The 24,004-nt window shown below is 43.7% G+C and overlaps 2 protein-coding genes across 2 annotated transcripts; one reads left to right on the top strand and one right to left on the bottom strand.

Annotated features, from left to right (window-relative positions):
- Positions 1-1,214: 1,214 nt before the first annotated feature.
- On the bottom strand, positions 1,215-5,331 carry ARPC5 (actin related protein 2/3 complex subunit 5). Its single transcript, XM_068691374.1, has 4 exons — positions 5,122-5,331; positions 4,911-4,983; positions 3,025-3,201; positions 1,215-2,497 (listed from the first exon to the last, which is right to left on the bottom strand). Exons 1-4 carry the CDS (start codon positions 5,262-5,264, stop codon positions 2,435-2,437), a joined length of 456 nt encoding a protein of 151 aa, XP_068547475.1. The 5' UTR covers positions 5,265-5,331; the 3' UTR covers positions 1,215-2,434.
- A 7,052-nt stretch (positions 5,332-12,383) lies between these two features.
- On the top strand, positions 12,384-17,699 carry LOC137860540 (T-cell surface glycoprotein CD1b-3-like). The gene is made up of 6 exons (XM_068690881.1): positions 12,384-13,406; positions 13,738-13,995; positions 14,132-14,413; positions 14,523-14,807; positions 14,915-15,011; positions 15,202-17,699. The coding sequence occupies exons 1-6, from the start codon at positions 13,343-13,345 to the stop codon at positions 15,260-15,262; spliced, it is 1,047 nt and encodes a 348-aa protein (XP_068546982.1). The 5' UTR covers positions 12,384-13,342; the 3' UTR covers positions 15,263-17,699.
- The last annotated feature ends 6,305 nt before the right edge of the window (positions 17,700-24,004 follow it).

Below are 24,004 nucleotides of genomic sequence, written 5' to 3'. Positions count from 1 at the left end.
CCAAGGATCTGGGCTCTCACCTGGAGGCAGCCACACCAGACAGGAGCAACAGGAGTGCTCCTTAGTAAGCTGCCTTCTCCTGTTTCAGTTAATAGCAGTTAACAGAAGCAGCTTTCATGCGAATCTTGCACTCCTACCTCCACAGCAGTGCTTGTCAAGTCATCCTCTTTTAGCACACCCCTGAAAATATAGGTGGAATAAGCATGCATATTATTAAAAATGCTTCTATATCCTTCATCGGATACTTTGATAGGGAATCCAGGAAACGTTAAGATCATTCTTCTCGTTGCCTTTGTTTATCTAATACCCCCTAGAGGTAGTTGGCTTACTTTGGCATTGGTTGTTTCTGAAAATAGTTTATTCTCTCCACCCCAAATTTGGACTAGTTTGCAGAGAAACCAGTCTCCAGAGCTGAATGACAGAGGTACCCACGCTGGCTCTTCTACGAAGGAAGCGGAGGAGGTGGGACAGGAGGAAAACATCTGAAACTGCCTTCTTACCAACTCCTACGCAAATGTAGTGCATCAGGACACTTTGGTTTGGGTATTCCAAAGGTACTAGCTCTGGTTTTACAAAGCAATGACTTGAGTAACAAATATGAGTTGCCCTTCAGATGTCAGAGTGCTCACCAATAGTTTTCTCTGTATGCTTCAGGAGTTCAAGGTGAATACACGTACCATTAGCAATGACACACACACAATCATCCTGCCCACTGGACAAGCCCAGGACTTTATATTTGCTTAAATTATTAAAACTAACAATTAAACATTTAATCTCTTGGAGATGGGGTCAGCAGAAAGACAAACAAAAGCCCAGCCATGGTATCAGGAGTTTCACCCACACAACAACCCTGCTAAGTCATCAGTTTTTCCTCTCTTGAGGAAGCACCTTCCATTCACAGTTGTGATGGTCCCACTCCCTTGGTAAGATTTTAGCGTAGGCAGCGACATCTCTGGTAGTCCTGGTTTGGAACATTTTGGGGTGTTTAATATCTTCAAATAACTTAAGATTTTTTTTTAGTGGGATGAAGCTGCGCACATGTATTGATGTTACTTAAAGGGACAAGTAACTGCTATAAAGCAAACTTAACAAGAAAAATAAGGAAGGGCTTACTTTTTAACCTTTTTTTTGTCAGTCCTTGAGTAGCCAGCCACCTGTTGAATTAAAAATTAAGTTAGTTGAACGGTTAACTCCAAGGTATTTCAGACTCCAGGTAAATATTCAGTGACAATTTATTTGTCTGGTCTTTATTGTTATTAAAAAAAAAAAAAAAAACAACAACAAAAAAGCAGATATCAAAAAACAGCAAAGGTTTCACAAATTCCCCAACAGTTTTACACAACTGAATTTCTGTAAAATGGTGAACATAAAACGTGTTTACATCAGTCCTGGCCCTGACCTTCAGTGGTGATCTGTGGTCTGGGATACCCTGGGCTTTCTTAATTCTTTATAAAATACTCTTTTATTTTAGAACTTAATTTGCCCACTAGCTAACGCACTGTGGTACAACAGGAATGTTAACTGTCTGGTACCCTTAAAATTGTATCTAGAAAACAAAATATGGGAGCTTTGCAAGGTTGGTGTGGACACCAGTGTTTGCTTCTCAGATTACCAGAGGCAGCCACCACATTGTGCTTGAGAGAATCAAATCACATTCAAGTTGCTGAAAGGTGATTTGCTGTGTGAAAGCTCCTTGTCTTCTCCTGTTTAGGATCTTTACTCCTCAAAATAGAGAGTTCACTGGACTGGGCTCCAGTGTAAATGGACCATCAACCCTTTAAATTCTACCATCCAAACTGCAGGACAGGCACCTTTATCCTGTGTGACTTTCCCACTGGGGGCCTGGTGTCTGATGACAAGACTTCAGAACTGGCCATGAGATGTGAGGTTAAAGAAAATACTCAGCTTTTTGGAATGATGATCGGTCAGAAGGGAGCCATTGTATTCTGTCCTGTTCACTGCTGTAGGTTCAGAGGCTGACCAAAGGAAACGTGGTCCCATTACCTACACGAATAGCTGCTCCACTTCTCAAATATTTATCTTATGTCAAGCCACTGCCTGGCTAGTAAAAAAGAATTAAGACATTGCCCTACGTCCCTCAGCTTTTGTTTGGAAAGTCAGGTCCAAATCTGCCACAATTATACACAAATGCAAATCATCCTAAACACGAAGTTTTATATGTAGCTCCATACATGCCACTGAAATGCTTGAGTACCAAATATTCCTGTTAGAAATAAAATTGCACCTTCATAATTTTCCAGAGTTTAACAAGAAGAGATCACGATATGCATTACTTGTCAGGTATGAAAGAAGCAGTGAGAAGACAAGCTGAGAGACAGACACTGCCCACAGGGCAGCAATGGCATTGAGTTGGTTGGGTTTTGCACCAGCATCTCCCCTGCCACAGATGGCAGACAGCTGCTCCCTGCTGGAGTTAAACCGTTTTCCTGGCAGTCAAAACGCGGACAATGGACCCCACTCCTCCTGCAGCCAGGGCCTGAGAAGAGAAAAGAGGCAGTTATGGGTCAAGGTGGCTACAGACTGAAACAACTGCTGCCAGGAAAGACCTCCTGACTGTATTTCAAAGGAGCATCTCCCAGAACTTTACATCAAAAGCAAAACACTAGCACCCAGTGTAGCAGGGAAACATAACCACACTTGTTTTAAAAGCTTATTAAATAACTGTCTTTATCTCCCTGCATAACTAAATTGCAAATTTTGCTTCCCTCTAGGAAGGAAATTCTACTTCCATCTGCCTGAATCACTAGGTTGAACTATTTTGTTTGCATCAGTCTAACAAAAATCAAATTTTAAAGGTAGAATCTTTACCCAAGGAATCAGAACAATGAAAACGAATGACACAGCTCTGAGCGTGCAGGACAGCACCCACCTCCCTGTGCAAAATGGGGCATTTCAGTTTCACCAGGCAGAAAGAAGGTTCTTGCCAGGCTCAGGGAGCATGCCCAGGACCCAAGAATTTGCTAACAAGACGGACCTGGGTGGGAGCATGCCCTAGACACGCACCTTCTCATGCCACTGCAGCAGCACAGCACTGCTGTTGTCAGAAGGGCTCTCAAAGCCTTTGTAGATGTACTTCATCAGCAGATCAACGCCATTCTTATCCAGCGACTGCACTGCCTTCTCAATATCGTTGGCTTTGAAAGAGATGAGAACCTTCAGGACAATGCTTTCTGCACGATCCTGTCAACAAGTAGGAAAAGCAGAGATGTATTTATTTGCACATAAAGTACATCCAAGCACCAGTCACCTCCTGAACAAGTGGAACTAGAATTCTTCTCTTTAGCAATTTTAAAATATGTTTGAATAGAGCAGCTTGTACAAAAGATTGTGATACTGTCGTGTAACAGATACAGCCTCCCAGAGTTGAAGAGCGCAACAGAGTACGAGTTTGTTTTGCTTCACTTTCTTCTGCCCCTCTGCTCATTTGCAATTTTCTACCTATTAAGTGAAGCTAGGACTAAATATTAAATTTTTGTATTGAAATTCAAGGTCTGGCAAGTTCCAAAAAAAAAAAAAAAGAGGATTAAGTACTTGACTGGCCTCCCCTGTTACCAGAGCCTTTTCCACACCTTTGTACTGTTTAATGAGATGCAATTATCATATTCCATGGAACTGGTATTGGCCAACCTGGAAGTGGTGACTGCTGGAAGCCACACAAAAAAAACTTTCAAAACAGCCAACTTCTGTCCCAGGCATGCAGGATGCAACCCGCCAACATTAACAATATCCTGCATCAGTAACCATTTGCAAATCAGTCTGGGTATCATTTCAGGCCCAGGAATTTGTGTAGCATAATTACAGCTGCATCTGTCTAATCAGCATAAATCATGTCTTCCTGCCAATCCATTACTAACTGAGGGAGTATGAAAGAAAAATGGTCTCAATTTTGTTAGAGTTTTAGGTAATTCAATTATATGAATGCTTCCAGCAGCTTCCTCCTGTAGAAATTACGGATGTTAGTTTTCTTGTTTATGTTCTACAGCTACTTAGAAATACTTCTCACAGCAAGAACTATGAGCAAAACTTAAATTCCACAAGCACAACTAAAAATGAAGCCAAACATGAAAATTCAGTTGCTCTGGCCTCTCCAATTCCATTGCCTTCACACTGTATTCTTAAATACATGAACACACATCTAAAGAAAACAAGTCCTCCATGTGAAAACAAACCCGGTCACTCTCTTAGACAGCAGGATCTGTAAGAAACACCAGCTGTTTCTCTGTAAAAGCCCTCAGGAAAGGGATGGAGCTCAGTGAAAAACTTCCTGTGCCAGAGAAGCCCAGCACCATGGCTGTAGGGCTCCCCTCACTCTGGGAGGACAGTCCTTCACAGGCACTCCACATCTGGGCAGTTCCTCATCTTATTTGTCTGTTGCTCTCGCCGCTGCAATCCTGAGCCACTTGAGGTTTATTCTGGGGAGATTCAGAAGTACATACAGGCAGCATGCTCCTATATTCTGTCTCAGGGGGCGTGCCTGCAATTTCTGAGGTTTTAATGGCTTAATTTTGATTGGGCGCAATAACCGCCAGTTCTTCCTTTTTTGTAGGTGCACGGTCTGGCCGTGCTAGCAGCGTCATTAGTCAGAGGCTGTGGTTCCTTGGTGGCTCAGTACCGGCTATGGCTACGTGCTGCCAGGTGAACTTGCTGTACAGAGCTTGACTGAAAGACCCAATAAACCCGACCTAGCATCGAGTTAGAGGAACACAGACAGATGACATCTGAGCTTTTTGATTAAAACAGCAGAGGCCAAAGGTGTTTGGACACCGGGCAATACCCTAACGCTGGGTCTCCTGCCTTCCCCAACCCTCCTCCCCCAGGCAGCTGGGGGCTGGAGCTGCAGAGGCAGGGAGGCACCGGTAAGGCGTAACCTCGCGAGCCGCCCACCTCACCTTCACCGCCTGGTTCTTCGTGTTGATCGGGGGGTTCTTCAGAGCCGCCTGCAGCGCGGCCAGCATGTTCCCTGTGCCGGGCGGATAAGGACGGGCAAACAGCGGGACCACAGCGGCCCTTCCGAACGGTCCCTCCCGCCCCCCCGGCCCGGGCCCTTCCCTTCCCTTCCCTTCCCGTCCCGTCCCGTCGCGCCCCGCTGCGGAAGGATATTGCCTGAGGCACGAGTCCACCTCCCCCTCGTCGGGCCCCGCCTGCCCGTCTCCCCCTTCCTCCTCGTCCACGAACTTGTTCTCGTCGTACTCGTCCACGTCCACCCTCCGGAAGCGGGCCGACGACACCGTGTGCTTGGCCATGGCCGCCCCGCTGCCCGCTCCCCGCCGCCACAGCCCAGCCCGGCCCCGCCCGCCTCACGGCGCAGGCGCCCCCCGGCCGCGCCCCGCGCGTGCGCGCTGAAGGCGGAGGCGGGGCGGGGCGAGGCCGGCTTCCGGCCCCCGGGCGCTTCCGCCCCAGGCCTGGGGGGGGCTGCGGAGGTCTGGTGGTGGCGGCCCTGCCTCGGGCAGGGTGGGTGGAACCAGGTGGTCCCTGAGGTCCCTTCCAGCCCAGACCATTCTGTGGCTCTATGAGCGATCCATTCTTCTTTGTTATGTTACACCCAGTTCTTGGAATTCCACCGCTACTGTCCAGCAGGAGTGAAGTGTTGGAAGTTTTTGCAGTCCCCCCCCCCCCCCCCCAGCTACACTAAAGCTTGCCATACCTTGGAGCCTCCATCCAGATCACTTCCATTTTGATCTCCAGCTTTATTTAAAGTCTCACTTTATTATTCTGTCAGAGAGGTAATACATGCATAAGGGAAGCTTTTTCTTCTCCCTTCACTAGAATCTCTGAGCTAAAAGAAAACAGCTTTGAAAAGGAACACATTATAATACATCCTTATTCAGGAGCTCAGCAAACTGTAAAAAGCCCATACACCTCCAGACTGGTGAGAGAAGCCTCTAGCACACATTCGTTTCCTCAGCATGCACTACAGCCAGCACTTCATCGATCCAGTCTGCATTACCTTTCTGTGTGCAACATTCCTGGTGCAAACGAATCCATTCGCTGCCATGGAGTCATGATTCTTTCCACCAGGAATCTTAACAGAGCAAAAGAAGTCAAACACTTAGAACTGTTCCACATTCCCATAACTTCTAAATGCTGTAAACCTAACAGAATAGCTATTGTGACTACTGTTCAAGCTTCCTCTACACCCTCAATTATCAGATGAAAGATCAGATGCTGTCATGCTGGACACACAACTCTTTTCCTTAAAGTCTGGCAAATTAGAGACAACAACGTGAAAGCAAGTATTAAGTTCCAGGATCTCCAAGCTCCTGCCAACAAATACAGATTTGCAAATTCAAGTACACACTGGAAGACAACAAAGGAACAGAAGTTCTGCAGGCCATCGGGAGCATATGCCTTTGCACATACTGTTTTCACTACAAATGAACAAGAGTTGGAATGACAAAAACTAATAAACAAACCTCTACTTAGTATTTGAACACAAAAAGTTGACTGCTCTTCCTAGAGTCACAATCAGCCACATGAGGAACAAACACGAATCAGATTCCTAATGACATATTTCAGGGTGTGTTTCTGTTACTGACATATAAAATCCCTATGAGAGTTTTCACATCTGAACACCTACTTTTCAAAGCTAGGCTTCAGGACAGGAAGCATCAGTTAGTGGTGCTTCAAGAGATGCTACAGAACTGTCATAAGTAACATAAGGCTCTGCTCAGACCTTAACTTGCTTACAAATGAAAGAAGCCTCCCAAGACAAACTTCTGCCAAGCAAAAATAAGCCTGAGCCTGTGAACCTCAGTGACACTGCTTCCTCAGAGGTCTCAGAAGAGCTGCATGCTACAGCTCCAGCCTTACAGCTGCTTACAGTTCAGCAATGTCATCTCTGGGATATCTAGTAGACCTGAAAGTACCGTCCCATAACAATCAAGTTTTCCTCCAAAAAAAAGTAGTTGTAATTAGCATGGGAAGAGTTAAATACTCTATAGCAGGGAGTTACAGGGCAATAGATTGATACACAGAGTCCTGAAAGTTACTTATCCAGCATATCTCTCCAATCCAAGCATAAAACACACAGAAGCTGAAAAAGAAAACGAGTCATTACAGAAGTGTTGCTCTTCCCTACCTTCTCCATCCTACCGCCTGAAAGAAGAGGTCAGCTCCAGAGCATTATATAAAGCACTTAAATCCTTTCCCAGGATACAAAGTTATTTCTTTACAACTTTTCCTAAAAATCCGCATTATCCAAAGGCCACTGAACATGCAGACGGTAGTGGGGATGACCCTTCTCTTCAAATAGCAGGTGCTGCCGGCACATGCATTCTTTGTCTTTCCTTACAACCCCGTCTGAAGCTTATTCTTTTGATGTGGCTGGTCGATATCTATGTCATCATCTCTGTTCTTCACATCAGGACGTACAGTTTGAGCTACCTGACAGACCACAGATACAAGGATATCCCTCCATGACAGGGACAGAGACTCATTGTATAGAAGTTGCTGAAACAGTGCCATCAGGTGGTTGTGATTAGCAGAGCTGTAAAACAACCACTGCAACAACAAATTGTGGTGAGGAAGATACAGAGCAGCGTTTAATTGAAGTCACCTCTCCAAAGTTAATTTCAGAGAGTCACCTCTCTGGTCCTCTGTTTCAACATATAAAACAACAGGCAAGAAAACAATCAAAATATACTGTAAAAACCTTTTCTTAATGCAAATCACTTCTTTGTGTTGCCCACAGATCAAGTCCCACTGAAAGCTGGTGGAACAGGAAGGCTTCAGGAATTGTTACTTAAGATACGCACATTCCTTTTTCTATAATTTTCTTACAGCAGCCTTTCCATGGCTTGTTTCTCCCCATTCTCTTCTCTCAGCAGACCCAAATTGCAGTGGTGCCAGCCTAGGGTTGTAAAAAAGAGTTCTTTGGACTTCTCCTCCATTGTCCTGTTGAACAATGACTTTGCAAGACAAACAAACCTTGTTAATACGGAGTTTGCAGTTGAATACCTGCATCTTTCTGAAAGGCTACTTAGAAAATGAAAGAATTTACTAAGACAAGTCTGAGCCTCTTAAAAGACTGAGTTTGAGCTAGAAGTCATGGTAACAGGACACTGCAAACAATACCAAGTATAACAGTTCAGAGTACACAAAGGAAAAAGCAAATTACTGAAATTCTTGTACTGGCACTACAGAGCAGATATTACTTCCAGAAGAACAAACTAAGACATGAGACAAAACAAAAGTTATATCCCAGTTTTGCCTGGGATATTCAAATATATTTTATCTATATCCATAATATGTAATCATAATACCTTTTAGATTTGAAACATTAGTCAAAGGCACTAATATCCTCTACAGAAAGCTGCTGCTTTGAAGACCTACCCATGTAAGTGGTAGTAGAAAGATCAAGTTATTCCATACAGGCTGTAGCATAAGTAGCCAAAATATCTTGGTAAAGGCCTTATTTAGCATGTGTCCAAATGTTGTTTTTAAAAAATGCTATGTTTTAAAAGGTTTTAAAAAAACCTTTACATAACTTGTGTTCTTGAACCCAAGCACCACCCCCTTGCTAGTTGGGTGCAGAGTGAAATGCAAGCAGACTGGCTCAACTAGCCTGTCACAGTATTTAATACTACAGAATTCTCTTTTCTCTCTGAAGTTTAAGAATTTTTTGTAAAGAAGGTGGCACAAGTTTTCCAAAAATCTCAGCACAACATCTCACACCCTTTCACCTATCAGACACACAGGTATCTCTTCATTATGTTAAATGGGATGCCAATGAAGGCTGTATCCACTGGATAGGATACTTTTTTTTTTTTTTTAATTCTAAATGTCAGCATAAACTGTAGTCATTTCTGGTTTTGGAAAGAGAAAGCATGTTTCAACAGTGCAGAATAGTGTGTCATCCCCCCACATGGTCAAGCATCACTCGGTGGTGGGAAGTAGAGAGTAATTTCTTTCCTCTCTCTCTGTCCTTCCACGTGACTTTTTTTTTTTTCCCTTTTCCTTTTCCCTTTAGTTAAGTTATTTAATTAATAATAATTTTCCATTAATTATTTTTCCTTTAATTAAATTATCTTTATTTCAATGAGTGAGTTGTTTTTTTCCTTTTCTTTTTCCCCTCTTCTTCTGAGGAGGGCGAGTAATAGTGTGGTTGTGGTGGAGTTCAACTGCCTAGCAAGGTAAAAACACTATGAAAGGATGAAAGCTAAACAACAAGAAGGAAAAAAATGAGACTGACCTATGATAACCTGTTGCTCATCAAGGGTCATTAACATATTAAAAATCGTACCCACCAAAATGCTAGTGTATACAAATATGGGATTTATTATGTCCCTGTCCCCTCCCCACTGGTCATCTGTAATGCACAAACTCAGTAGAGATAAGTTGGGTGAGCCAAGACAGCCAATCAAAAGTCGCCAGAGAGGTAGTTTCACAAATTTGCTTTGTATAAATAATGGTGATTCAAGTCAGAGGCGTGCTTGCTTTGTGAAAGATTGCCAAGTACCTGCAGCGTTACATAATTAAATATTTAATTAAAAGACCTTTGTGTGGATTCTGATTCCGTGTGTATATTGGTGAGGCGCACCGGGCATGAACCTATGGATAACAAATTCGTGTAAAGGTTGTAAAAGGAGGTTGAGGGCTACCAGTATTTCATGGGATCCCTAGCTAGGGTGTACTTTTGACCTGGAGTGTTCTCCATTTTTAAGCTTAGGCAGTAATTAGAATCATAGAATCATAGAACCATTAAGGTTGGAAAAGACCTTAAAGATAATCAGGTCCAACCTTGAGAAAGGACCAAGTTTTCCTCTTCTTTTTCTTGCAGGGAAAAGAGGAAAGAAACCAATCTCCACCTGTCAAGCATGTCTGTGTTATCAGGACACATGCTGATGGTTAGCCTTTGTTTAGCATTTTTTTGTTGGTTTGTTAGTAGTTTTAGGATGCACGTGTCATTTCTATATTGGACAATCCTCTTTTTCCTGCCCACTATCAGTTAAGGGGAGAAGAGAGGTAGTAGACACAATAATTCTCCAATCTTTGCAGAAGAACTAATCAAGGGATTTGTGAGAGTTTACATCCATGCTGACCAGGGAATATGTATAGTCCTTCCCCAGTCTGATAATCAAGGAGTGAGATTTTTTATTCCTTTGCTGAACACATCTCTTGATCTAACACAAGGTCAGATTTTGGAGATTTTGGATATAGAAGTCACATCACAGAAGAATTCATTTTCTAAGCAAAACAATGTGAAAATAGAAAGGAGGAAGCAGTTGTGATCTCTGTTATAGTTGATACTGAGCCAAAAGGACACGTGTTTTTCCCCCTGATAGAGCAATGGAGTCAAATCTGAAATGTTTTATGAGCAGATAGGTCAAACCTTTACTATGTTTAGTTAGACAGAAGGAAGTTTAGAAACTTCATATCCCTGATGCTGCTGTATTCCTGATGCTACCTTAATCACTAATTAGTCAGCTTTATTTTTAAGAACATACAGACTTCTATCTCAAAGTGAGGGGTAGATGATCCAGGCCTGGAGGATGTGTCAGAACACTGGATGAGGAACTCATGGTATGCATATTTCCTTGGATGTGTACATGTAAATGACTTAGAAAGCACGCCTAAGTTGAAACAACAAGATAGGAAAGAACAAGGTGGCCTGAGCATGCACAAGAACTGGGTTCAACCACAGTGAGGAAGACGGCCTCCAGAAGACCCCAAAAGACCACCATTAGAAACAAATGAGCATGTGTCACAGACATTTACATATTTTAATGAGTTTTGGAAAATGGTATTAATATATTAATTGTTTATTGGAAATCTAATGAAAATGTATCTTCTGCTTGCATATAACCCCCATAGCTTGAACAATTTGGCACGCACACTATGTACAGCGATCCCCTATGTGTCTGGCACAATGATTAAAGAATGCCTGCTTTCTAAGACTCCAAATTTAGTCTTAGTTTGACTGGCTTTTATGGTATCACAAGTCCTAAGTCAATACAAAGAAGCAATGAAAACATGACAACAAGTAAAGCGAGGGTTGATAAGGAGAGAACACAGAACTTCTGGTTCAATACACTAGTAAGATACATTTGAGGAAAATTCAGAGGGAATTGAAAAAATCATAAGCATCTGCAAAGCCAGATACCTGAAACTGGCCTATCAGACACCCTGCAACTACTGAACTCAAAGTAACGTCCACACGCAATGGACCTGGTGCTGCTGTATCAGCTACTCAGCCAGAAGTGACTGACAGACATCTGAGGGGAGTTTAAGGCCCAACAGCCACCTGATAGGACCACATGGATGAATGTCCATCTGTGACCCTTCCTTTGCTGGCTTCCTTAAGGCTACCCTTTCCTATCCCAGGAGCCAACCTTTGTCCTCTGATCACAGTGCCAGTGGCCCTGCCAGGAGAGATGGAAATATTCTGTGAGTGTGGCTGGACATCCCCTGGGTGATGCTGAGATGAGCCACAGGGGAAGTGGGATCATGAGTGCAGTTTCTGGGTCAGCCAGGCAATCACAGCCTCCCCACTTCACAATGCGGCAGTTCCAGGGAAGGGAAGGGGTTTGTTGCCCTCATCTCCCTGTGTCTGACTGTGTCTGAGTTGGGTGCATGGGCTCAGCCTGCAGCAGCCCTGTATGGGCCTTCCCTGTGACCCTGCCAGATGCAGACATGGAGCGGGGAACTGTGGTCCTGGTTGTGCTTTGGGGGGGTAACGGGCACCCCACTAAAGGCAGAGGAGGCACGCTGGTCTGCATTGTGTTTGAAGGTTATCAGGGTGTCCTGCCTCAAACTTCCCCTCAGCTGAGATTTCAGTTCTGCCTTCTGCACCAATGTGGGCACCCACAGGGAAGGGGAAAAGAAACTGTGGGTGGAGGGATGTGCCAGGGGACAGCCAGAGAGGAGCAGTGGCTAGGGGACATGGTGATGAGGCCGGGTGTGCTTTCCCTGTTCTATGCGTACCCAGTGGGTGATTTTAGCACTGGTGCCTGATCTGAGTGGGGACCCTCTTCCAGTTTGCCCCAGTGCTGCCCTACCCATCCTACTACCATCCTCCCTAGGGCCAGGCCACCCTGCTGAGCCACAGCTGGATGCTGATTACAATGGCATCCAGGAGGGTAAACTGCATTTTAGGACACATTAAGCACAGCATAGCCAGCCAGGCAAAAGAGGTGATTCTCCCACTCTTAGAGTTGGCGTGGCCTCACAGTGAGTATTGTGTGCCGTTCTGGTCTCCACAATATCAAAGGAATATTAAGATCCTAGAAAGCATCCAGAGGAGGGAAAGAAAGATGGTAAAAGGGATGAAAGGTAGGTCTTATGGGGAGAGGCTGGGGACACTTTGTCTAGTCTGGAGAAGAAAAGGCTAAAGAGGTGTTCTACAATTTTGTGAAGAGGGGAATCTGAGAGGTAGTTGTTCCACGCAGGAATGGCACAAAGCCCTGCTAGTAGAGGGTTCAGACTAGATCTAAGCAAAAATTCTACGTGACAACGGGGAGATGGAATGAAGGCTGTGGCTCCTGGAACTCCCATTTCTATGGCCTGGAGGCACTTGGAGAGGGGAGACAGTGGGTGACACCGAAGAAGGTGGGAAGAGAAGGGGAGCACCAGGTTGCAGCCCAACCACAAGCTGACAGAGCTCAGCCAATGCCAGGTGGCAGGGGGAATGGTGTCAGGACAGCAAGTGGGGACCATTGTCCCCTCCACACCCCTCATGGGGTACCTCTGCACCGGGTCTCAGTCTCCAGGATCCAGGGACAGTGACAAACAGGCATGGGGCCAGTACCCATCTTGAGAGAATAGAGAGCCAAGGCACGATGCTGGGCTGTTGAAATGGAGTTTGTGTCCCCCATGGGAAAGATGGTCATGTCGTGGCAAACCTGCACAGTTCGTTTCCAGGGGTGGCAGCGCAGGTGGGATAGAGATTTCTGTGCCATGCAGGGTCGATAGCTCCAGAGGCAAATGGCAGCTAGAGACGTTCCCATCACTGACAGTGAACATGGCCCACAGCAAGGCTGGACCCCAACCCTCACCAGCAGTGGTATAGAGGAGCTAGCCACCTGCACCTTCTAGGTATTGGGGTGTCACCATGTCCGTAGGGAACCCTACGTACAGCAAGTGGGACAGCCTTACATCCACATTCCCCCCAGGGCCAGGGTGCCACAGCCCAGCCCCGCCTTGGAAGGAACCTTGGGGCCCTCCCCGAAACCTCAGTGCTTGTCCTATTGGGTGCTAGGCACATAATGGCACAGCGGGAGCTTCCTGGGTAGAGCTGCCTTGGCGAGAAGTTTGCGACCCTGGCTGCTTCACTCCTTTCCTCCTCCTGCAGTAACTGCAAACTTAGGGTCTCACCACTTTCACCATGGAGCACCCTCTCTTCCTCCTCCTCCTCCTCCTCCTGCCTGGCACATGGGCAGATCCAGAAGGTAAGTGGGAGTCCTTCCTCACCCCTTTTATCCTTCTGTGGACCTCACAGGCAAGCTTCTCCTTTTTCCCTGCCCATTCCATGTGTTTGCCACTGCAGCCCTGCTTGTCCTCTAGTTACACACCTCCTCCCTGACTGGAATGCATCCACCTCTGAGGGTTGTAGAGGGTGGGAGATGGGGCTGCCAAGGCCACAGTGTGCTGGGGGGGGGGGGGAGGCAGGGGAGCACAGGTTCCTATGACCTTGAGGATCCATCCCTCTATCCCTTTGCTTTCCTGAGGCGTCTCCCTGTGTCCCCCTCTCCCCTTACTGACTCATAGGGTTTCCCATAGGGTCCTTCACCGTCCGGCTGCTCCAGATTTCCACTTTCCAAAACACCTCCTTTGTGGAGACAGAGGGATTTGGCCTGCTGGAAGACATAGAGCTTGGGGCTCTGGACAAGCACACCTGGAATATCCACTTCTATCAGCCTTGGGTGCGCCCAGCCCTGCCCCGCAGTGACTGGGACACCATTGAGAACATGATAAAAATCTACCTGCAGAAGTTCAGCCACCTGATCAATGATGGTGCTAGTGCGAGGGATGTGCCCTGTGAGTATCTGGTGTTCTCAGCATCTCCACTCTGAACTGGAGTCCAGGAGGTGGGGAAGGACCCAGTGCTGTGCCTGAGACACTGACCACACCCCCATCCCCTCGCACCGTATCTCTCTCCTCTCTTCCTTTCCAGACCCTTTTGTGGTCCAGTGCATGGCAGGCTGTGAGCTATACTCCAACAGGACCTCCCGTGCCTTTGCCTATGTGGGCTACAATGGCCAGGACTTCCTCAGCTATGATGTGGACCATGGCAAGTGGATCCTCTATGAAGACACCGATCTGTCACGGTATGTCCAGGCCACTCTCCAGAATTACACCGCCTTCAGTGAGCTGGTACAAGTCCTCTTCAACGATACCTGTGTCGATGACATGGAGTTGTTACTCCGGTATGGGAAGGCAGCTCTGGCAAGACAAGGTGAGACCGCCCTGACTCAGACACAGCCCACCCCAAAGCCCCCCATCACAGGGACCAAGTGATATCCCTGCTGGGGTTCTCCCTAACCCTTGCTTTTACCCTTACCCAGAGCCACCCGTGGCCACCGTCTTCGCTCGTGCACCTAGTCCAGCCCAGCTCCTGTTGGTTTGCCATGTCACTGGCTTCTACCCGCGGCGCATCAGTGTGGCCTGGCTGCGGGATGGCCAGGAGGTGCTGCCAGGCCCAGCGCTCACCACTGGTGCCATCTTGCCCAACTCTGACCTCACGTACCAGCTCCGCATCGTGCTGGCCGTGAGCCCTGGCGATGGGCATAGCTACACCTGCCGTATACGCCACCGCAGCTTGGGTACTCGCAGTCTCCTTATCCCCTGGGGTAGGTTCTAGGGATGGGGATGATGCACCATCCTACACCACCAGACGGGCACGGGTAATGTATGGAAGATATAAAGCACATGGTTACCTGCTCTGTGTGTTTCTCAGGAAACTCGAAGGCTGTGCTGATCTCGGGGCTTGTGGCTGCTCTTTTGGCAGGTGTGACTGTGGCTGCCATCGTGGTGCTTTGGGTCTGGAGACGTAGGTGAGGCTCTTTCTGCCCTGCTGTGTGGCACTGGGAGAGGAGGGGAAGAAATGGCCTGGGGGGTCACTGCATTTAGCAACATAGCTCCTGCTCCAGCCTCATTGGCTGCTGGCTATGTGTCCAGGAGGCCTCTGAAATGTAGCACCAAAGAACTTGGTCTCTCAAGAGGTTTGTCCCCCTCTCATTTCAGAAAATACCAGAAGATGGAGCAATCAGAGCCCACGAGCTCCATCGTGAGTAATGAAGCTTAGCCCAGGAGACAGCAAACGATTGCCTTTTGATTCCACCACCCTCATGAAGATAAAATCTCTACCTTGTTCTGCTGCAGCAAACCTCTGGGCACTGCCAGAAGTGAGATTGACTTGACTTGGAACTCCAGTGGGAAAACCTGGGCAGGTCCTGACCTGTTTCAGTTTACTAAATAGACAGGCATACAGGTCTAAGACCTTATATATAAGGTCTTATATATAAAGATATATATATAAAGATCCCTTACCTCATGGATCTGCCTGTGCACCTGCTGAAGCTTTTTAAGGTACACCAATCCCCAGTGGCAATTACTACTAGTTCTGGTATAACAATATGTTTAGGCAGTAAGTTGTGTCCTTCTGTTGTCACTTTCTATTACCTTTTTTTTTTTTTTTTTTTCTCCCCAAAACTGCCTTTATTAACAATATTCCAGAAATATTTATGCTGAACCTGAATTATGGCATGCAGACTAACACCACTTGGCCACAAACCATGTTTGAAAGCATTGAGTAACACTGAAACTGATGTAATTTGTGGGAGTAGCAGATGTGTATAAAATGAAATTAAACATTGATATTTTCATCAAGAACACTTCTTTCCTCTGGGTTTTGGTGGGCTCATGGAAGTTTTGGCCAGCTGCAAATGGAAACAGGAGTGTGGCACCACTGAATGATCAGTGCTAATTGCAGGAAATACCAGAGAAATAATAATAACAATTAGAAATTATTTGTGCATATACCAAGAAGTTCTTAAGTATTTCTGGAAAAAGTAAGTATTCTTAAGTATCTTAAATCTTAAGTATTTCATGGAAAAAAGCAACTGTGCATACAGGGGGAAAGTGTCCCCAAGCCTCCTGAATGAGGGGAAAAAGGAAGTCAACCTCTCATCAGACAGTGGAGTTTAGACATATGTAGGAAGAAATGTAGTTTATGCTCCCAGCCAACCACTTGAACATGAAGCTTCAAAAGGTTTTGTTTCACAAGGAAGCTTCCTCAGAAGGTTTCTAGCACCCATGTGTGAGTCAATCAGTTGAGTCACAAGAAAATACCACTGGCTCGTGGCCACATCCACCACAGCTATGCTAATGCCTATGAACCATAATGCTGTGGGCAGGACTGAATTTCCATGACAGCCAAAGTCATCTGCTGGTGTTGCAGGGTTGAGGGGCCTTGATGCAGAAGATTATGTTGAGACTCACCTGATAGCTTGCTGGGCTAGGACAGATGGATGAAACTTTCAGCTTTGGCAAGGGCTCGTCTCAGGGCTGGGAGGCTGCAGTCTCAGCACCAACAGGACATATGGGCAATTTGTTCCCTGAGCACAGAGCAAGCCCGGAGTGAAACATTCCACAGTGCTTGGAAGATGCTGCAGGCTGAAGTCTGAACCTGAAGAACAGGTAGCCAAACTTTCTCCTCTGATCATAGTGCCAGTGGCCCTGCCAGGAGAGATGGAAATATTCTGTGAGTGTGGCTGGACATCCCCTGGGTGATGCTGAGGTGAGCCACAGGGGAAGTGGGATCATGAGTGCAGTTTCTGGGCCAACCAGGCAATCACAGCCTCCCCACTTCACAATGCGGCAGCTCCAGGGAAGGGAAGGGGTTTGTTGCCCTCATCTCCCTGTGTCTGACTGTGTCTGAGTTGGGTGCATGGGCTCAGCCTGCAGCAGCCCTGTATGGGCCTTCCCTGTGACCCTGCCAGATGCATACATGGAGCAGGAAACCGTGGTCCTGGTTGTGCTTTGGGGGGGTAACGGGCACCCCACTAAAGGCAGAGGAGGCACGCTGGTCTGCATTGTGTTTGAAGGTTATCAGGGTGTCCTGCCTCAAACTTCCCCTCAGCTGAGATTTCAGTTCTGCCTTCTGCACCAATGTGGGCACCCACAGGGAAGGGGAAAAGAAACTGTGGGTGGAGGGATGTGCCAGGGGACAGCCAGAGAGGAACAAGTGGCTAGGGGACATGGTGATGAGGCCGGGTGTGCTTTCCCTGTTCTATGCGTACCCAGTGGGTGATTTTAGCACTGGTGCCTGATCTGAGTGGGGACCCTCTTCCAGTTTGCCCCAGTGCTGCCCTACCCATCCTACTACCATCCTCCCTAGGGCCAGGCCACCCTGCTGAGCCACAGCTGGATGCTGATTACAATGGCATCCAGGAGGGTAAACTGCATTTTAGGACACATTAAGCACAGCATAGCCAGCCAGGCAAAAGAGGTGATTCTCTTTTGAAAAGAGAAGGGGAGCGCCTTTTTAATTTCATAATTTTAAAACTACATAGCTTGAAATGTTTTTACTATAGTCCTTCATCGGTGTATGTACATTTGTAACATGTAAATACATAGAACTATGAGAGCTTGTAAATGTTTGAAGGATTGTACTTTACGTTTTTCTAGATTAAGAATCAGATTCTTAGCTGCTGGAAATAAACTTAATTGGATCAAGCTGGTATCAGTTTTTTTTTGAAACAAAGTTTATTTCTCTTTTCATCCATTTCAGTCTAGACTGACTCAAAATTCCTCTTTCAGAATTCTGCCAATAGATGTCAGTGTCAGGCTAATTTTATTGAACCTGAGTTAAAAATTGTTCTAGTTAATTCTTGCTACATAGCAGGTAAGTTGACTTTCACTTAGTACAGAGCTCACATTTGTCACTGTTTACACACATCTGTGACTTAGTTTAAATCCCTTACTTGCTCTTCCCTTTCGGGGTCAAAGCAAAGATAGCTGGATCCCACTAACAGATTGTAGTGATGACAACTTTGTACCTTCCTCACTTCTCCCCTTTATCATTTACCAGCAAGAAATTGTATTTCACTGCCTTAGGGAGGCAGTTGTATAAAATAGAAATAATGTCACAAGAAGTAAGGGGCAGAACAAGGAACTTCTGAAACAAGGCTTGAGAAGGGGATTAAGAGTAACACGAAAATTGGTAACAGCAGAAAAGTGATCTTGGAGTGGAAACACCAACAGCAAAAATGTGGTTGGAAACTGACAAATGTCATCCTACTAGCTTTGCTCTTTCTACTGGACATGGTAAGCAGGCAGCAGCCAGCTGTTGGTGTGACAGTATGTAGGGCAGCACACACTGGGACCCAACCTGTGTGCAGGTGTGACTGCTGGGAGACTGTCACCAGTGTGTGGGGAGTGGCAGGGGTACACATGGAGCTGGGGCATTGAATTCTCCCACAGAGGATGTGCAAGGAGAACACACCATTCCAGTGTGTGATGGTTAACAGGCAAGTATTTAACACACTGTGTACTTGCATATGATTAGAGGTTTTAGCAGTAGCTGTAGTGCTCAGAAATTGGCAGGAGCTTATGAACATTTTGCAAGTGTTTAATACTGTAGTTTACCTCTTGCTTATATTGATCTGGAAAGTATAATTCACTGACTGCATGTCATTAAGAAATCAGTAGACCAATCTGACCCTAACTTACTTTAAAATAAATGAACCGAGCAGATTTCTTCTGCTACAGTCCCCACCCCAAGGTCTCTGTTTCTGTTGTTGATTCATTCCACCTTGCAACTGATGCAACATTTGGCACAACAGAAGAGATTAAATCTTAGGTACACAGTGATAGAGTTGTGAGAAAAAGTCCTTCTGAAACTGGACAAGACACCAGTATTTCTCCTGTGTTGGATTTACTTTGAGGCCTGATCAGCTTTGCATTTACTGTTAATGATTGGTCTGTTTTCTAGGTACCAAGAAAAACTGTGTGCTGTGTTGTATTTTAGGAGTAGAAGCCTCTCTATAGTAGGAAAGTTCTCCTGTTATTTTCCTGCCCTTCAGTATAAAAGGCATAATAGAATGTTATCAGCTAAAATTTCTGTATTTCTCCAGTGGTTTTGTGACAATCTTGTGCTCTTCCAAGCTTTATAGTAAAAGGTTAAAGTTACGGAATGTAGCATATTCTTCGTGAGGCCAAAGTGTTCTTCCAGCCTTTTATCTTTCTATTCCCTAAACTGACAAAGTATAGCCTTCCCAGTTAATGATGTTGGTATAGAAAGCTTTCTAGGACCTGGAGATGGCGACACTCTTAACATCCCTTAACAAAAAACATCTTATTTTATTTTACTCTTCCAGAACATACATTTAAACGAATTAAGTAAGATTTACAAGGAGATTATTTTATTCAACTCCTTCTCACTGTAAATCCTTGTTTTGATTCCTGTGTGTTTCCTCACTTTTATGTTATGGTTCTGGGACACCCAGAACAGCATCATGGTGGAATAGTTCTTACTAATATCAGAATCCCAAACGGAAGTATAACTGATGAAAAGGTGATTTTGATCACTGTTTCAGAACAGGAAGGTTCTGGAAAACTAGTAACGTATTCAAAGATAAAGCAAAGATGAAGAACAACTCCATGAGGTCTAATTTTATAACTGAATCTAACAGGAGAAGTATAGAAACTGATGCTAACTGAATTTTTTTTTATGACTTAATTTTTAAAAGCTAATGAATATTCAGAAATATAACAATCAACACCATATAGCAAACTATTGTTACAAGGATTTCCCAGTCATAGATGAGAAACAAAAATAATAATAATGGGGGCAAAGAGAAAAATCCTTGCCTGTATGGTCTCATGACATGACTAAAAATATTATGGGTGAATATGTGAAAGCAATTTGTCTTTTAAATGAAATCTGTTAAAAAAAAAAAAACAGAAACCTCTCATTTTATTTAATTTATTAGATGAGGTACCTTGTGTTTTAATTTGCATTATTCCAAGCCTGCTGAGATGACAGAGATAATACAGGGCCCTTTTGACTCTTACCATGATTTCTTTAGGTTTCTAATTAACATTTAGGGGATTAACCAGAATAAGTTGATGTGAAGAGAAGTTGATGTGAAGAGAAGTTGATGTGAAGAACACTTTTTTTTTTTTTTTTTAAATGGTCTTTTAAAGTAGCTTTACAAGTCAAAAATAAGACAGGAAATACAATTTAGTATTTGAACTGACCAACTCCCTTCAGTGTAATTTTCTATAAATTGCTTTAAATGTTCACAAAGATTTATTATGTCAACTTGAATATATTTTTTATTTTCTCTTTCCCCATGAATGTTAATCAATAAGCACTGTGTAGCCAAGCAAGCAGCATATTACACACACAAATAGAAAACCTATAAACCAGTGTCTTATGATCTGATCATGAAGAAATGCCAGGATACAAAAGGGTGTATTTTAATTATACTGTAGATTTTTTGTATAGTGTCACTTTTCCTGATGTAGAAGTGTTTTGTTTTGTTTTGTTTTTTTGCTTTAAATGTGGATTACAGTTGGTCATCAGCTCACCAGTGTAAGGCTGCAAGTTTTGCTGATGTCGTCATGCCTTTAGAGGAATAGCTTAATATAAGAAGGTAGAACATCATATAGACTTGTTTGTCACATTCCTTGTGGCAGCAAGACAGTGTTGATGAGAGTACTGGTGGAATGAAAGAGGAATACTGCTCTTTGGCTCAGTGTAGACAGGTTACAACTGCTATGTTGAATTGTGATATTTGCCAGCAACTAACAAGTTAAATATATCTTGTGGAAAATTCCTTATCCAGTACAGGTTAGGAACAGGACTTTGTAAATAATTTATTTACTGTATATTTCCAGGCCTGTTTGCAACAGGAAAATTGATACAGCTAAAGTAGTTATTAACTAATCAATTAACTTCAGTGTCTGAGTTTTACTGTGCATATGAGTTCCATGACTTGTTTTACGTGACAATCTTTATTTGTAAAAAAGGAGGAAGAGAAATTGCTTAGACTACAAGTGAATCTTTTCCTCTATTGCAGTTGTAACAAGGTTAAAATTAGCTATAAAGCGTGAAATGAATATTAGATTTTTTTTTCACGTTCTGCAGTCTACAGTTATGCATATGCAGTTTAGCTGTAACACCAAATGCACTTACCCAGTGGGTTCAAGATTTTTCTCTTAGACAAAGAAAACAGCATTGGAATATCTACCTTACAAAGTGTTCAGCTAATAAAATGTATGCTTTGCAGTATATATTTTCTGTCCTTATGATTATGTCTTCCCATTGACAATGGATGCAGACTATCTGGGAGAGTGGTTCTAACAGCAATGCCACTCTGGGATGCTTTGGTATTCTTCTCACTGTCTTTTTGCTAGCTGAGACACACTGTTTCTTTCATAAACTTCTGTCCTTTCAGCCACTGCTATTAATGTGAGGTGGTGGCAGCCAGTGCATCTTAAGCGCATTTACCTCTTTTATTTCTCCTTCCGTAATTGGTTTGTGTATTGTAGGCAACACTTCAAGAAATTTTGTGGTGAACTGTGATACAGGGAGCTAATAAGGGTAGAGGAATCTTTCATCTTTACCTGCCTGACTGCTGAATTTAGATATTAATGTAGATTATCAATACTACATGGTTATTAAGTAGGCTTGGTGTGAACAGGCAGCCAGTATATGCAAATATGATAAGACCATCATAATGTATGTATTTGCTGTGGTTTTAAAAATGAAACCAAAGACAGTATGAGCTATGGAAAAGTATTTCAATCTGCTTCAAGGTGAGTCATGTTCATTGACCTTGAAGATAAATACAAAACTTTGCTGCTCAAGTCTTTAAAGGCTTCCATGAGCACTGAAACATCTTGTTATTGCCTGCTAAGAGCTCTTCTGTAAAAAACATTCCCACAGGCTTTCAGAATAAATTGGATAGTATCTCACACTGTATAAAAGAAACTGCTGAATGTCATATAGCTCTCTAACATGAAAGGCCACCATACCTGTCAGCTGGTCTAAATTATCAAAGGTCCATTAAGTTTGATTAAGTTATAAGAAGAAATGTCAAAGAAGCAATGAGGCATGCACAAACAGTAAGTTGTAGAGGTAACTTTTCAGTATTGAAAGCAATTTTTTTTTCCTAGAGCAATGGGAGACTGGGCTTGATGTCCAAACAGGGCAATGGTAAAGCACTCATACTGCATGTCTAGGTAGTTTTACTGAACCACTTATTGTGCCTTTGTTGACAAGAACTGCACAACCCAATGAATTCAGCAGATTTCAAAGACTAAAGTTACAGCTGGCTCTATGAACCAGTCAGCATGTGTCGTGGGCTGTATGTTTCTCACACTAAGCAAAATGACCTTGAGCTGTATATCTGAAACAAAGCAGGCTAGCCTGGCTTTTAGTATTCATGAAAAAGAGTAAATATGTGCTTAAAAGAGAGTGTTTCCATGGTTGAATGAGACAATGTGTTTAGAAGAGTTCAGTTTTGGCAGAATATGTATCTCGTCATTGAAGTGAAGGAAAACATTTAGAAATACATTTATTGCTCACTCTCTGTTATGGTCACTGAACAATTACAAGTAACTTCTACTTATGACAGATTAATTTTCATTCAGCATAATCTATTTGTCCACAGTCTTTCACATCTAAGTCTTCCTGAAAAGAGTTTGGTTACTGATTTCATTAAGCATTCTCTTTGGGCATTGAAGCACACACCCTGTCTGAAAATAACATGCCCTGTAATATGAGGAATAGATTTGCATCTGTTATTGAAAATTCACATGCCTTACGACAATAATAGAATAAATGGTTAAAAGTAAATGCAGAAGGTCCGTCACCAAGATTATTTGATGTGTTAACAGCCAGGAGAATTGAATGTTAGAAGTAACTCTTCATTCTGCTTGTGGACAATATTTTATTTTGTTTGATAAATTGCACATAACAGAACCCAAGTTATACAGAAATGTGGTTTGTGGCAGTGCATCCACACTGCATGACAAAGAAATATGTACTTAGCTAGAACTAATAGGGAGGGTATGGGCTGTAATTCCTCTAACATAGTATAATCCTGTCAGGGTAGCCTTAGGATCTCTCTCCCACGTGGGTTAACAAAGAGGTGTTATTGATGTACTACAAATGTACTACATTTTTTGACTGAGTTTTAAGATTTTTGCATTGCAAAATGATGGAGTAGTTGGGCAAATAACCTGCAAAGTAAGTTTAGGCTTCTCCTTCCAAGATAAAGGAAGATAAAGAAGATAAAAACATTTGGGACAGTGGTGATCATGAGTGCTGCATTCTGCTGGGACAGACATTGACTTCTTTCAGGAGGAACTGTTAAGTTTATTTTTCAAAAATAAAAGCAGGGTAAAGAACTTTAGCAGAATACATGATCTTTTTATTTCTTTGATCCTTTTTCGTTGAGATAGGAATATGGTAAAAAGATACATTTTTGTTCTGTGAATAAAATTTTTTGCATTATCCTTCAAAAAATGATGAAGCAATTATGGAAGTTTTTTTACAGCCAAAAACTTATTCAGTCTTTATTTTCTTTCACTGGGATAATGAAAGGATGGAACTAGTAATTAGGTATCTGCTATGAAGGTTTTCTTGTGAATGTGCACTTACCCTTCTCAATAGGTATGTGTAACAGTGGTAAAAAGTTTCTTGGTACTATTCTGTTGAATCGTATCTGCTCCCCTTTGATGGGCTCTGGGTAGCACAGAGTATCAGCTTTAATAGTGCTTAACTGAGGAGGGTAGAAACTTATCTGGGAATGAGTTAAAGATAAGTAACACTGATCACCAGAGGAATGAACATGCTTATTCATTGGATCAGGATTGTATTCTTGTTCTCTCTGCAAAGATCCTCATGCTGTAGCAGAGAAGCTGTGAGTTTGCAGTCAGAGTCCAATGTGTGGTAAATTTTTTTATAATCCTTGAAAAGTCAGAAAACGAAATAATTAAATGTTATTTTCTAAAGGGCCATCCTGAAGCCTGT

The sequence above is a fragment of the Anas acuta genome, chromosome 8 (assembly GCF_963932015.1).
Source record: "Anas acuta chromosome 8, bAnaAcu1.1, whole genome shotgun sequence".
NCBI classification, from domain to species: domain Eukaryota; kingdom Metazoa; phylum Chordata; class Aves; order Anseriformes; family Anatidae; genus Anas; species Anas acuta.
This window is presented reverse-complemented; position numbering and strand designations above follow the sequence as displayed.